This window comes from Lynx rufus, unplaced genomic scaffold (assembly GCF_022079265.1).
Source record: "Lynx rufus isolate CCGP_SWC_20201006 ecotype Redwood Valley unplaced genomic scaffold, mLynRuf1.p SCAF_6, whole genome shotgun sequence".
NCBI lineage: Eukaryota > Metazoa > Chordata > Mammalia > Carnivora > Felidae > Lynx > Lynx rufus.
The window spans coordinates 8,773,955-8,788,991 of record NW_025814878.1 but is presented as its reverse complement, the minus strand read 5'-3'; the positions used below and the strand labels follow the sequence as shown (position 1 = coordinate 8,788,991).

General features: G+C 40.2%; 1 protein-coding gene across 2 annotated transcripts in view; it reads right to left on the bottom strand.

The window, feature by feature from the left end:
• The window catches only part of SYNE1 (spectrin repeat containing nuclear envelope protein 1), a 473,246-nt gene that overhangs the window by 233,676 nt on the left and 224,533 nt on the right, over window positions 1-15,037 (bottom strand). For both annotated transcript variants that reach the window (XM_047102923.1, XM_047102922.1), the window contains exons 47-53: window positions 14,917-15,029; window positions 12,063-12,268; window positions 10,971-11,126; window positions 7,582-7,873; window positions 6,397-6,569; window positions 3,720-4,029; window positions 2,349-2,513 (exon numbers count right to left, since the gene is read on the bottom strand). In XM_047102923.1, coding sequence (XP_046958879.1) covers window positions 2,349-2,513; window positions 3,720-4,029; window positions 6,397-6,569; window positions 7,582-7,873; window positions 10,971-11,126; window positions 12,063-12,268; window positions 14,917-15,029 — 1,415 coding nt within the window. The remainder of the gene's footprint in view (window positions 1-2,348; window positions 2,514-3,719; window positions 4,030-6,396; window positions 6,570-7,581; window positions 7,874-10,970; window positions 11,127-12,062; window positions 12,269-14,916; window positions 15,030-15,037) is intronic.

The following is a 15,037-nucleotide window of genomic DNA, read 5'->3' as shown; positions in this document are numbered from 1 at the left end:
AAAAAAGAGCTATGTCTAATTATTAGATTTAAATACTTAATAATTTGCCTTTATGGGTGATTTCAAATTTGGAGTTAAAACGGTACCAGTAGTCAAAAATCAGTTTTTCCCAAAACATTCTCTAATGCATTATCTCAGTTTTCCTAGGCAAGAAAATGGGACATTTCAATATTTGCAACCCTAATTCCACCCATCCGGATTTTGAACAAGAATGTCATCACTTTAAAGTGTTTTGAAATGACTTGTATATGTATTTCCTTGTCTTGGGTTTAACTATTTAAAAATATCATATGCACATATACCCCTTATACACACATATTTGGCTTTGAGGTTGTCCCTTCTTGGCGGTTACTCTTGGGGGTGGGAGGAGATGATGCTGAAGGTCAGAGGAGGTGCTCATTTCCTCCAAGGTCCTTCCCCGCCCACCCACACACCAGCCTCCAGTCTGGACTGACCTGGACCTCAGAGTGTCGTCACCCTCTGCCAGGTTTCACTTTCTCCTTCCCAAATTCCAATTTCTTCCTGCCAGCTCCTTCTCCTACATTTCCCATATGTTTGGAAGAGCATAAAGTCTAGACCATCACTCTTGACTTTTCCCCCACTTTCATTCTCTAGCCAATTAAAGTCCTCGTTGACCAAATCTGTTGAATTTTCTTATTGAGTGTATGCCATGTGCATGGTCTATGTGCATGATCTAATTAAGTCCTCAAAACCACTAGGTGATCGAGGTACTATTGTTATTAATTTACCATTAAGACGTTGAAGCTTGAGGACAGACATCAAGTGATTTGCCCAACACAGCTAGAAAATCAATAGAGGCAGAATGCAGCCTTGGCATCTGATTCCAGAGCCTAAGCTAGAAGTAGAGTGAACTCACATTACATCTGATGTACTATTTTATAACCATCAGTTTATGCATCATTGTTCCCTACTACACTGCAGGTTTCTTGAGGGAATGTACAACCTTGGTTGAATAAATGGATGAATAAATTAAAATATTAGTGAGAAATGTATCAAAGAAGCATTTTAAAGAATCACACAGATTATAAGAATTTCAAAAGGTGCTTTGTGTGATTATCTCCTTTTAAACCTACATGGTCACTGTAAGATTTAAATCATACTTTCTAAGCACTTAAAAATAAATTCTCAGGGCGCCTGGGTGGCTCAGTTTGTTAAGCGTCCGACTTCGGCTCAGGTCATGATCTCTCAGTTTGTGAGTTTGAGCCCCACATCAGGCTCTGTGAGCCTGCTTCAGATTCTGTGTCTCCCCCTCTTGCTGTTCCTCCCCTGCTTGTGCTCTCGCTCTCTCTCTCTTTCTCAAAAATAAAAAATACACATTAAAAATAAAAGAATAAATAAATAAATAAATAAATAGTCAAAATGTAGTTATTATTGTTGTAATCAACTATTATTTATAGGACTTTTATATTCTGATGTTCAGGGATCAGAACACAATGTGAATCTTAAATTCCTACAATAATTACACTATTTATTCCCAACATTTCCTCATCCACAACTAAACCATTTAGGGTTTCATCATTGCATAATTTAAAAAAAAAATTTAATGTTCATTTATATTTGAGAGACAGAGAGAGACACAGCACAAGTGGGGGAGGGGCAGAGAGAGACAGACATAGAATCCGAAGCAGCCTCCAGGTTCTGAGCTGTCAGCACAGAGCCTGACGCGGGGCTCGAACACATGAACCATGAGATCATGACCTGAGTTGAAGATGGTTGCCCAACTGACTGAGCCACCCAGCTGCCCCTATCATTGCTTAATTTTTAGATTAAAATCTATTTTTTCCATGGGGGGGGACAATTACTGCAATTAAATATTCAAATAACTAGAAATACACTTGTCCAGCTCCCTTGTAAGGGAATAAACTAGGTGAGACTTTTAATGTTCTTTAAAGCACTGCCTTCCATTATGTTGTTGAACCGTTGGCTAGAAAAGCAGATGAAAACATCTAGGATGACATTTCCAAGTTATTATTCAAATTCATTTAACTAAGTTATGTTATAAGCCTTTTCATCACTGTGCTAGAAAATAGTATCTGGTTCCATCAGCCCTCCAAGCTGGCTAATATTTCATAGTCTCCCATGAGCAAATTTGCATATGGAAGTATACACAATGTTCCATTTCTGCTCACAAGTGTAAAGTGTCTTGAATTCCTTTTATCCTTTTTGCTTCTGTTTGTAATTTGTGAGGTGCAAGGTAATAAACATCAACAAATAGAAAATAGGACACATTTTAACTAACAATCTCACCCACAGAACCTTCATCATAGGGATGGCATACTCAAGAACCAATGAAACAATGAAGTTATAATATCTGTACACTTTCTGACCTTAATTTTAGACAATTTCTTCTGGGTGGCTGATGAATCTCCCGACATATCTGACCACCGGTGAAGTTCTTCCTTCGCTGAATGGAGCCAATCCGTGAATTCCTGGACTGCATCTAAATACATGAGATGGTCTTTCACAATCTCTTCCACTTTCCTCATTTTCTCCTAGTGCACAAAGAAAAGGATACTTTAACACTGGGCATTTTTTGAGAATATGAAGTCAGACAAAAGAACAGGTGTCTTAATGATTTCATTCCTATTATTGAACTTTCTGTTTAATATCTTAGAATGAAGACATCAAATCTTAATTAGACTGAAAGACTTTAAGGAAGCAACCATTTTCCTTTAAATTTACTTTAGGTTAGAACAAAAATCTATGCGGAATGAACGTTCACTAACATCCCTCGCTACTAACCCATTTAATAATTATTATAACTATTATTTAGGCAACAATACAGTATATTATTGGTATGTTATTAGAGTCTTATTACAGTGTAATTACTGCGGACAGTATTCTGCTCAGCACTTTAAATGTATCTGCTCATTTAGTCCTCTCAACATTCCTGTCATACAGATACTCTTATCACTATATTGTAGGAAAGAGCACTTAACAAAGGTCACAGAGGTTAAGTAACATGCCCAAAGTCACACATCCAAAAGAGGGTCAAAGGCAGAGTTCAAATTTAGGTCTTTTTGGCCTCAGAGTCACAGAGCTTAACCATTATCAACCATTAGCAAAATAAAAATTAAGATAAACTAACACATATGTTAAAAATTGTAGTGTTAATAATACAAAGAGAATTCCCCAAAGGAAAACGAAGAAAGGGAAAAAAAAAATCTTTCCCTAATTTTCTTTAACATTGTCACAAATACACAAAAGAAACTCATGGGGGAAAGCAAAGAATCAGAGAGAACTGAAAACAATCCTGATTTTACATAAAGGAGCCTATATCTGGAGAATAAGAATAGGAAAAGGCAGTTTATACTACAAAGAGAAATGCACAACATACGTTGTACACGACTGAAATCTAGGAGGCAAACAGACTCGCATTTAATACAACAGATACAAATGGCCAACAACAGAAGAAGAACTGCAAATACTGACATTTGAGGCTCAGTCTTAACAAAGAAAACAAATGGACTGACTAATATCCCAAGTGGAGAACGGTGAAAAACAAAGAATAAAAATAATCCCAAGACCGCAGAAAGAGAAGGATTCACGGGGATCCATTGGCGAGTAATGATCTTTATGTAATAACCGTTCACTAAATATACAAGTAGTTTTAGGGCAGCCAGATCCCCTATAATTCAACCTGGAGTATATTCTTTACCTGAACCCTTGGAGTTTTTTCTTCAATGTAAAATACTAACCTTGGAAACAGTGATTATATCATTAAACTGTGTTTTCAGTTCCTCTTGAGCTGTTTCCTTGAAAGATTCATCCTCAGTCTTCTGGTAGAGCTCCCTGGATTTCGAGGCGAGACGGTGCAGGGTTCCGGCATGATCTTCTGCCTCGGACACGATGGACTGGAAGTGGTCCAGGAGGGAAAACTTCTCCTTCAGACCTGGCTGTGGTTGTAGGGGATGCTCCACTTTTTGATCTACGAATTCCATCCACTGCTCCAACTGGTTTTTCCACTCTAGATAGTCGTTCCATTTGCTAATCACAGACTCCAAAGTGCTAGAATTAATGTCACACATCACAAAAATAAGTTATCTTGACATGCCTACTGAAAACTTAGTAGGAGGGCATTGCATCCATGTAAGCTTTTTTACTGAAGGCTATTCTGTGATGAAAACACTGCTTCTCTGACCCACAATAGTTTCCTCAAATGAAAAGAGATCTATGTTGAATTTGAAGTAAGATGTTACAGTCATACAGGCATCTAGATTTGTCTTCCGAATGCTAATGGACCTAAGTAAGCAAAGTTATGTATTTTGTTGTTAAAACATCAGTACTGGGGCACCAATTAAATTTTATTTAATATATACCAATTCTTAATTTTCTTGGACCCAGTTTACCTTATTAAAAATCAGTTGATAACTATTTCTTGACTAGAATTCAAAATTTAAGGTATTCTTTCTAAGTACATAATATTATTAGATTGATTTTCATTTAAAAATGGACAGTGCTTAGTGCTCCTGAGTTGAATGTGTAAAGGACAAAAGGGCTTAATATATTTATAATATAAGAAACATAGTCATATAAGTCATATAAGTAATAGTCAAGTAAATAGCTCTCCAGACTGTCAAATAAAAGGCTCTCCAGACTGGCATTTTTTAAAAACAGATTTAAAAAATCTGTTAATGCCATTATTTAGCTTTACAAACTACTCTAAACTCATCTTAGTGACCATTCCAAGCATCCCTTGCATATAAGCCTATGATCCTGGAGTTCTATGGTGGAGTTCTGTGGAGTTCTGTATCCTGGAGTTCTGTGGTAAATGTACTTCCAGCATCCCCTCAAATTGCTCCTTTTGCACCAATAGAAACCTCAACATAGGTACTTTGAAGTGCTACCCTTTCCTTAAAGAATTTTCTAGAAAGTCCAAATCAATCTCATGTCTCCAGAAGCACCCCCAGGCCCTGCCTTATCCTACAAGCCCACAGTGTCTTAGTAACACAACCTGAGTCGGAGCGTTTTAGAAAGCATCCCACCCTATCCTCTGAGCACTTAAAGAGCAAAAACTACTTTGTTTCCTTTCGTTATTTTAGCTCTATAATTGGAGCACTGCTACTGCTTAATATGTGGTTGTCAAATTTAATTTCTTACTGGAAAAAAGCAGAATCAAGGATTTGAATCTGCTTCTTGTATTTAACATTTTATTCCAACGTCCAAAAAACATTCACCCACATTCATATTCCCTTTTATGGAGCCAGCCTATTGCCAAGCACTGGGAGGTTTGGTTCACGCTCCAGCAGTCCTCATTCTAGAATAATAGAACCAGAGGATCTGATTTCTTTCTTTGTGGACCATTATAAGTTATTCCTGAGATTCAAAGTCCTGCTGGCCTTGGGAGTCACCACCTATGCTCTGTATTTAAAGAAAACAAAACAAAACAAAGTCTCTAAAATGTAGTTATAACCATGGTTCACCGTTTGCATTGGTGTGGATAACTGCAGTGTTGTGTTGTGTTATGTTTTGTTTTGTGATGAGCTTTAATCTTTTATTCATCTGTTTCCTTCGCTATTCATTTATTTATTATTAAGCACACACTTCCCCCGCGACCTAAAAGTATATACAGCTTTCAGAATATGCCTGCTGGAATGTAATTTAGTAGAATTCTGACTGAAGGTCATTGGTCCCACCAGCCAGCCAGATGATCTGCAGATACGTGGAAAAGAAAGGAAGGTGGCACTCTCCACTCATAAATTTAACGGCAACAACACCAGGCTTAACAATCAGTATCTTCTCTGCTTGCTCCTCATCCGTTGCTGTCTTCTCTACGGAATCCCAGGTGGGAGGATCCTTGGGTGTGGGAGAACGTCCCCACGCACCGCAGGACATAAGCTCTCCTGGCCTTAGTCACTGAACGCCAGGGATGCGCCCATCACTGGGACAATCTAAAAGCCTACACACATTTCCACAGCCCCATTGTGGGTGACATTACTTCTGATTAAGAAAAAGATAAACACTTAAGCTGAACAGTTGCTAACAAATTAATTCCCTGTATGTTCCTCTAAAAAGGGAAACATTATTAAAGTTATTAAAGACCATACACCCTTGCTTTGATGAATTGAAAGGAGGGATCTTACTGAGCCCACGTTGTGTGCAAGATTCCATGAGAGATATTATGGGAGATGTAAATATTACACACACACACACACACACACACACACACATGCACACATGCACAAAACAAGCAAAGAAACAAAACTGTCTTTGTCATTACAGAAAGTATAATCTAGGCAAAGAGAAGTATGCATATAACTAGCTAAAATAATATGCTTGGTAACTCTACCACAGGATACTCTCAGCATTGTTCCATCATTTACTAAGCCACGAGGTTTTATTTAGGAAAATGAACACTAAAAATAGGCTCTGTACCTCTGAGCACGGACGGAGGAGCTCATGATATCAGCCCACACATCTTTAAGGTTCTGTAGCTGGGTCTGGATCACCTTTTGACCTTGTTTGTTGCTACTTCTCAAGGCCTGTTCCCCTTTGCCAATGGCCATATTCAACTTAACTTCTCCTTCCCCTTTCATCAGGAGAATGTCCTATGAAGGAACAGTGAATTCCTGTCAGTAGGAATATTAGAACCTTCTCATATTTTTAAAAACAGTTATGTTTCCCATGAGAAACCTTGCTCACTTTAAAATGAAAACACAACAAGAAACCCTGGACCCTAGTGCAAAATGATGCTTTATTTAATTTTTTTTTCATGTTTATTTATTTTTGAGACAGAGACAGACAGAGCACGAATGGGGGGAGGGGGCAGAGAGAGAGAGGAAGACACAAAATTGGAAGTAGGCTCCAGGCTCTGAGCTGTCAGCACAGAGCCCGACGCGGGGCTCGAACTCACGAACCGCAAGATCATGACCTGAGCCAAAGTCGGATGCTCAACCCACTGAGCCACCCAGGCGCCCCAGATACTTAATTATTTTAAACATCAGATATCAGGAGTCTTGGAGTCAAGGATTAACTCCAATTTAAATTCTTGGAAAACTCTGGACCACTAACCTAGAAGCGTACATTTATTGAATGTTAGTTTCAAAGTAAAAAGAAATTATTTTAAAAACGAAGACACACTTGTCAGAAACCTAACAGCCCCCTCCCATCACTGCCTGGCTAACTCCCATCTTTCAAGGTCCCCTTCATTTGACTGCAGGCTGGGTTGGTGGACACACTTGTTTGCTTTGGTCATGGCCCCTGTCTCCATGGGCTACTGCAGGTAACTATTTCCAGGTTAGTCTCTCCCACTAGACTGTGAACTGGAAAGGAAGCACGAATCTTTGTCTCCATTTCCCCGATGACTTGCATAGTGCTTGGAGTAGAGTCAGCATCCCATAACATCTGCTGAATACTTACTAAATGAAATAAAAAATTATTTTGAAGCTACTGAAGGGGCAGCGTGATCCCTCCATATCCCTTCCTCCAATTTCTCTGTTTCGCCCACATGATCTTCACTGAGAGGCTCACGGAACAATTAGGACCCAGCTCAGATATTTGTGAATCTAAGCAAATTGGTCTTTAGAAGTTGTCCGTGTCTGGCAGCTGTTCTCCGCTTACCTCTATTTGTAACAGCCGCTTTTCCAAGGCGTCTTTGCTTCCAACGGTGCTCTCCGCACAGGCCAGTCTGTCCTGAATGTCCTTCACCCAGGACCACATACTCTGCACAGCTTCCTCCAGGGCTTCGTGCTCCTGCAGGGCCAGCTGGCAGTTCCGGAGTTTCTCTTTGGTCGTTCTGAGTAAGTTCTGGTAGTTGGTGAGGAGCTGGGAGCACAGGCGTCCTTCTTTTCCAGCCCCGTGACCCTCTTCGCTGAGAAGCTGCCCTCTCTGGGAAAGCTTATCCAGAGACTCTCTAAAGAAAATGGAAAAAAAAAAAAAAAGTGGAATTCTGACATTCGGGAGTGCAACACATAGTCGATCCTGAAGAAGCAGCCAGACAAGAGCTCACGGCTAACACGCCTTTAAAAGGAAGATGCCGGGGACCTTCACAGGGCTGGCTACCTGCATCCCCTATGATTTCTCTGAATGCACTCAATACACATCCGGGGATTTCAATCCATCTATGCTGTGCATAGATCCCGCCCTACATTTTAAGGAATTCACATCGGAAAATGGCCCAGGACTGCCTTTCCAGCCTCATCTCTAACATTTCTCTGTTCTGACTGCATGCTCTACTCCTGAGTTGTCCCCAGACCCTCTGCTTTTTGGTGCATACACGAGGATTCCTCCTTTGCGAAAACCCTTCTACTCTCCTCTGCTTCCTTCCTAGTCGGCCTTTCAAATGCCAGCACAGGCATCACCTCCACAGGCAGCATCGCACTGACCCCAGGGAGGGAGGAGAGTACAGGGCTCCTCGTCCGTATCCATTCTGTCTCTGTCCCTTTCTATGACCTCATGCACCCTCTCCGTCTCAGTCCTCAGGCTTTCACCCTGCAGAAGCCAGGGTTATTGCATTCATCCCATATCCCCAGGACCCAGTGCAAAAGATAACGTGCAAAAAACCAGTTTCTTCCAAAAGGCCATTATATGAGTGCTGATGGGTTTTCTTGTTGTATCCTGGGTACTTGGCTCATCTCAGTTTGGATTTATGTTAATTATGTCAAGGGAAAGTGTAGTCTTAGTGGGAGGGTTGGCTTTACCTTGTTCTACAGAGTTCTGAATTCTGATCAGTATGTCTATCAAAAATTTTCCAGGATACCGAAAGGGAGAGTGCAGATGTGTGAACACAAACTCTTGTGAGTACTGAGAAAAGAATACAAACTTTATCTCCTACAAGGTCTGTCATTTTTTTTTCTGAACATCCTGTGGCCCTCTGTGATATATGATTTGTACAACATTATATCTACTCTAAATTACATTTCTTATAATCTGGTAAGACAAGAAGTTGGCTTAAGCAACAAAGTGAGTTAAATAATTCAAGACGACGGATATCACTTGTTGCTAAAAGAATTCCTTAATGGATGATAGAAGTTCAATAAATCTCAAATCTGGGGCACTTTGAAAAAAAAAAGGCATCCCCTCCAGATAGTTGAGTGTGATATTATGATGAAAACAATCCAGAGGACGGGGAGGGTCAAGTGGCCAGCAAGGGAGAAGTCAGGTGACCCAGCTGGAGGACCTGGGGAGGGGGGGGGGCAGCAGACTACATTACGATTGTCCGGAGAAGTAGCCAGTTACAAAGAGCCTGGGGGCAAACACACTTAAGGATTCTTAGCCCCTGGTCCTGGAACACCAGAGAATACCAGCTCAAGAAGAATATGTAAAGTCATTTTAACAGTTGGGAAGAAAGAGAGAAGTAGGTGTGGTCATGTTACATTGTATCTAGACAGGAGTCAAGATTTAAAAAGCAAATAAAGTGCAGTGTAATTTTCAGAAAGCCATATAGTTAGAATGATACTGTTCTTCTATTAAATCAGCAAATATTTTCTTTTTTTTTTTCTGGTACTATACCAGCCATTGGGACTATAACAATGATAACGACCTAAAGGTCCCTGACCTTGAGGAACTCACTATTGGGGGTTGGCGCGTATAGATTCAATGAAGAATTTACTCCGTGGTAAGGGCTCACAGAGACCAAAGCATTCCAGGAAAATTTTATAATAGTCATCAAACTAGCACACCAATAGCAGCTGTCACTATGGGTTATGTCTGTGTATTTGTTTGCATGTTTGTTTTTTAGGCAAGTTTGACCAAAAAGAAGACTCAGCTGAAAGAAGGAATGAATATGATTGGAGTTAGACATTTTTTACGGAATTGATCACTGTTGCTGATTTGTCTGATTAAGCAGGCTGGATGTTAGCCTCTGCTGCTTCACAGATGAGTACATCTGCTCATTAAGAGGATAGTTAAGAGGTTTGAGTCAACCATTTGCAACTACGTGGATAGAACTAGAGGGTATTATCCTAAGCGAAATTAGTCAGAGAAAGACAAATATCATATGACTTCACTCATATGAGGGTTTTAAGGGACAAAACAGATGAACATAAGGGAAGGGAAGTGATATAAAAACAGGGAGGGGGACAAAACATAAAAGACTCTTAAATATGGAGAACAAACAGAGGGTTGCTGGAGGGGTTGTGGGAGGGGGGATGGGCTAAATGGGAAAGGGGCATTAAGGAATCTACTCCTGAAATCACTGTTGCACTATATGCTAACTAATTTGGATGTAAATTAAAAACATAAATTAAATTTTAAAAAAGGAAAAAAAAAAGAACTTTGGGGTCAACCTGCACTCCAAGTACCAACAAAGCAACTTAACATGCCAGGGTGGATGGTGAATTCAGTGAGCAAAGCCCTGAAGCTGGTGAAGTCAAAAGCACAGGCCAGAGAACTTTGCCTGGGAAAGGAGCCAGAAATGTTTGCTCAGCCAAGAGACGACGGAGAGACAAATACCGCAATGAAGAAGAGGAACGTCCAGGACAGTCAGACTTAATGGCCATAGCTTTTGCATTACTAAGAATGTTAGGAGGATGGGTACGGATTGGAAATAAAACGGGCTGCTCAAGTATGTGAAGAATGTATGGAAACTGGGGTCTATAGCATTATTTTTATAAATGAAGAGTACCCTTTATTATGACCTGCTATCCTTATCATAACCTCTAAAAACAAAGTATGGTACTACTAGCAGCAAAATGCTGAAAGGCAAAATCAAGAAATACAGGAAGAGAGTGGCCTGTCCAATTTATTGAGCAAAGGGAGGTGGACCTGGGATGCAGATAGCCCCTCACCTCTATCCCTGTGCTCTCTCTGGAATACCACTTTGCCATAGAGAATACCACACAATCATCTGTATCCTAGACATTTAGGGATAGAAACAGATACAACCACCATCACCAACCAACCAATCGACCAAGCAACCAACCAATGAACAACCAAAGCAAAGAGCCAACCAACCAGAGAAGTAACAGCTTGTTAGTACAGCAAGGACCTATTCCATTTACGCACCATACCTCACAGCCAATAGTTCTCCCAGAAACATTTCAACTTTATGGACTTCATTCTTCTTCTCAGGGATGTGCTGTTTACTCTCTCCAAAGTTTTCCGTACTTAACCTTTCATCCATTTCGTGGATCCATAAGTTCAGTTTTCTGTGCTGATCCTCAAAGCTACAGAAAAGAAAATACTTTGTAGAAATCCTTCTGTACTCATTATAATAAATAAATTCAAATAGCTGAGGTCACAATGTTGATGGCAATTAAAATCTCATGAATTTTCAAGTATGGAAGAAAACTCAACAACACACCCATCCAAATTATCATTTATTTCAGTAACAAAATGACAAATAGTGGACACATGTCTTGAGATCTAAGCAGAGTCACCCCATCTTGTCAAATTGATTTCCTGGTAATCAGTTGGTAATTATTAGCAAGATTACATTCCTATGTCAATATGCACTTAACTTTGTGTCTTACTACTGGGGACTCCAATGGATTGAGTAGGGCAGTGGAAGCCCTGGGACAAGGAGGCAAAGTTATCTCCGTGTATCTTATGATGATTTAAATATGATCCAAGAGCACAAGGGCTCTAAGTTTTGAAAAGAATGTAAGTTCTCTAAGAAACCTGGCAAGAGTGAAGCAATTTACTCTGTGACTAGAAAGGTGTTTTGATGATACTGACATTCTTTTCCCCCTAGTTGTTTTCCTTCTAATTTTATATTCACTTCTGTTGACATTGCTTCCCGATTGGAATCTTGATTCATAGGAATCTGACAGGTGGTTGTTTTTTTTTTTGTTTGTTTGTTTTGTTGTTTTTTTTTTTTTTGCCGTCACTCCAACCCAACAGAGGTGGACACAAAGAAAAGACTTGGATAATCTAAAACCTGGTTGCCAAAGCTAATATTTTGAGTTAACCAAATAGACAAAAAATACATGCATTTATGCATAATTCCTTAATTTTTCTGTATAGAAAATAAAGCCAAACAAAACCATCAGAGTCCAAGCAATTAATTACTGTTCTAGTGTGAACCTGTATTTAAGGTTTCTCAAAGTCTTTGGAAACATATTCTGTGTGTGATGAAATATACACTTATCAAAACAACCTACCTCCCAAGTTCTAAAGCACAGTCTTGAAGAGCCTGCTTGTCTTTAAGACATTGTTTCAGAAATGCTTGAAATTCTTCATTAGCCTTTGTAATTTGCTCCTGAATGCTACTGACAATTTGTTTAGACAAATGTGCATACAAAATTTGTCCTTCTTGAGTCACAGCATCAAGCTTGCTCTGCCCATCACTGATTGAGTCCAAAATGTTCTGTTTCAAGAAATAAAGGTAATACAATATATTTTGCTATTATTCAGAGACCCCGGAGCATGGGAGCAATGACTGCAATTCTTAGTTCAGATAGCAGAGCAAGAGAAGAAAAACAGAGCCCAGAACCCAGAGTCAGAAAGTCTTTAATAAGGCTGGAGTGAGATCTTTATCAGGGAAATACAAATCAAAACCACACTGAGATATCACCTCATGCCAGTCAGAGTGGCTAAAATGAACAAATCAGGAGACTATAGATGCTGGAGAGGATGTGGAGAAACGGGAACCCTCTTGCATTGTTGGTGGGAATGCAAACTGGTGCAGCCACTCTGGAAAACAGTGTGGAGTTTCCTCAAAAAATTAAAAATAGATCTACCCTATGACCCAGCAACAGCACTGCTAGGAATTTACCCAAGGGATACAGGAGTGCTGATGCATAGGGGCACTTGTACCCCAATGTTTATAGCAGCACTTTCAACAATAGCCAAACTATGGAAAGAGCCTAAATGTCCATCAACTGATGAATGGATAAAGGAATTGTGGTTTATACACACAATGGAATACTACTTGGCAATGAGAAAGAATGAAATATGGCCTTTTGTAGCAACGTGGATGGAACTGGAGAGGGTTATGTTAAGTGAAATAAGTCATACAGAGAAAGACAGGTACCATATGGTTTCACTCTTATGTGGATCCTGAGAAACTTAACAGAAGACCATGGGGGAGGGGAAGGGAAAAAAAAAAGTGAGAGAGGGAGGGAGCCAAACCATAAGAGACTCTTAAAAACTGAGAATAAACTGAGGGTTGATGGGGGGGGTGAAGAGGGGAAAGTGGGTGGTGGGCATTGAGGAAGGCACCTGTTGGGATGAGCACTGGGTGTTGTATGGAAACCAATTTGACAAGAAATTTCATATTAAAAAAAGAAAATAAGGTCGGAGTGAGAATGTACAACTAGATAGAATCAAGGCTCATAATCGCGGATGATGCCAGCCAGTCACTGGAACCACTGAGGACTAAACTGTGGACAATACCACGCTGTAAAGGAGGCCGTTCTCATCAAGGTCTCGCTCTCAGCCTCTCCACGTTCTCATTGTCCCGACCCAGACCAGGCTGTACTTCTTCACGTGTTATAGTGGGATGTCCTCTAACTGGTAGGCTGCCTGCACCCCTCCCCCTCTTCTGATCTGCACACAAAGTCCTCCCTGCGGGTCCCCTCTCTTCTTGGTATGCACCTCCGCTTGAGAGATCATACGCATGAGCGTGGCTTCAGCAGAGCAGAAGAACACAGCAGAAATGCTGAGCCAGCCCTGCTTCTCCCCCGTGCTCCTGGGTGGCATTTGCGATGGCCACTCAGACGTTTCTTCGTGGTGTTCCACTGCATCTCAAGCTTAAAGGAGACAATTCCACATTTAAATTTACCACGCCTCCTGGAAAGCCAACTTCCTTTATTATAATGATCTTCCTACTCTGACTTCTCATAAGTTATCTACGTAACTGTCCTCACCAATGAGGCCACAAAATTCTCATGTTCCTCATTAATTTAAAAAATATTGTTTTTAATTTGAAAAAATTTATGTCTATATATTTTTGAGAGAGAGAGAGAGAGAGCAGAGCATGAGTGTTAGAATGGCATAGAGTGGGAGACACAGAATCCGAAGCAGGCTCCAGGCTCCAAGCTGTCAGCACAGAGCCCAACGCGGGGCTCAAACCCACAAACCATGAAACCATGACCTAAGCCGAAGTCAGATGCTTCACTGACAGAGCCACTCAGGTGCCCCCCCCCACCAAAAAATATATTTTTAAATGATACTTAACTGATACTTGCTTAACTGATACTTGCTTTGTTCATATCAGCCATTTAAAAAACTCAATTGAGTTTTTCAATTTGAAAAAAAAAGTTTTCAATAAAAACTCAATTTGAGTCAGTCACTTCTCAACTCTACCACACAATGGCTTTCTCCTTCCTGAATTCATATATTTTTCGTAGTCAGTAAAACCTGTAAAACCTGTAATACCTATTGCTTTGAGTTTGTCCTAGATCAAAATTTAGACTGTAGGTTACCGAAAAACACAAGCCATGTCTTCATTTTAAAACTCCTCCACAATAGGGGTGCCTGAGTGGCTCAGTCAGTTAAGCGTCTGACTCTTGCTTTCAGCTCAGGTCATGATCTCACAGTTGGTGAGCTCAAGCCCCATGCCAGGTTTCATGCTGACAGTGCAGAGCCTGCTTGGGATGCTCCTTCTCTCTCTCTCTCTCTCTCTCTGCCCCTCACCTGCTCATGCTCATGTGTGCGTGCTCTCTCTCTCTCAAAAATAAACTTAAAAATAAATAAATAAAACTCCTCCACATAGTGATATGGTATAGATACAATTACTTATATTTTTACTGCTATAAAAATTAAAACTAGGTTTGGTTTTGAATGAATTCCAAAGAATAGTCAATAGGCTAAAAGAGAGAAAAATGGGATCAAAAATTCTGTAGCTCTGATTTATTTTCTCAACTTTTCATATTGTCTATCTCTTTATGACTCAAGAAATCTAATTCTGTTAAAGAAGAAGAAAAGTTCAGAAGATCTGGGGAAAGAGACGATTTAGGTCTGACCTGAAGGCACGTGAGTACAGTTTAGAGAAGAAGAAAAAGGCTTTCATACCTGGAGATCATGGAGCTTTGCCTCTAGAACCTTGCTGTCGCCAGTTCTATCTGATGATTTTTTCGCCGCTGCCTTTATTCCAGAAAACCACTCTTGGAATTCCTGCATAGACTCTTTTGAA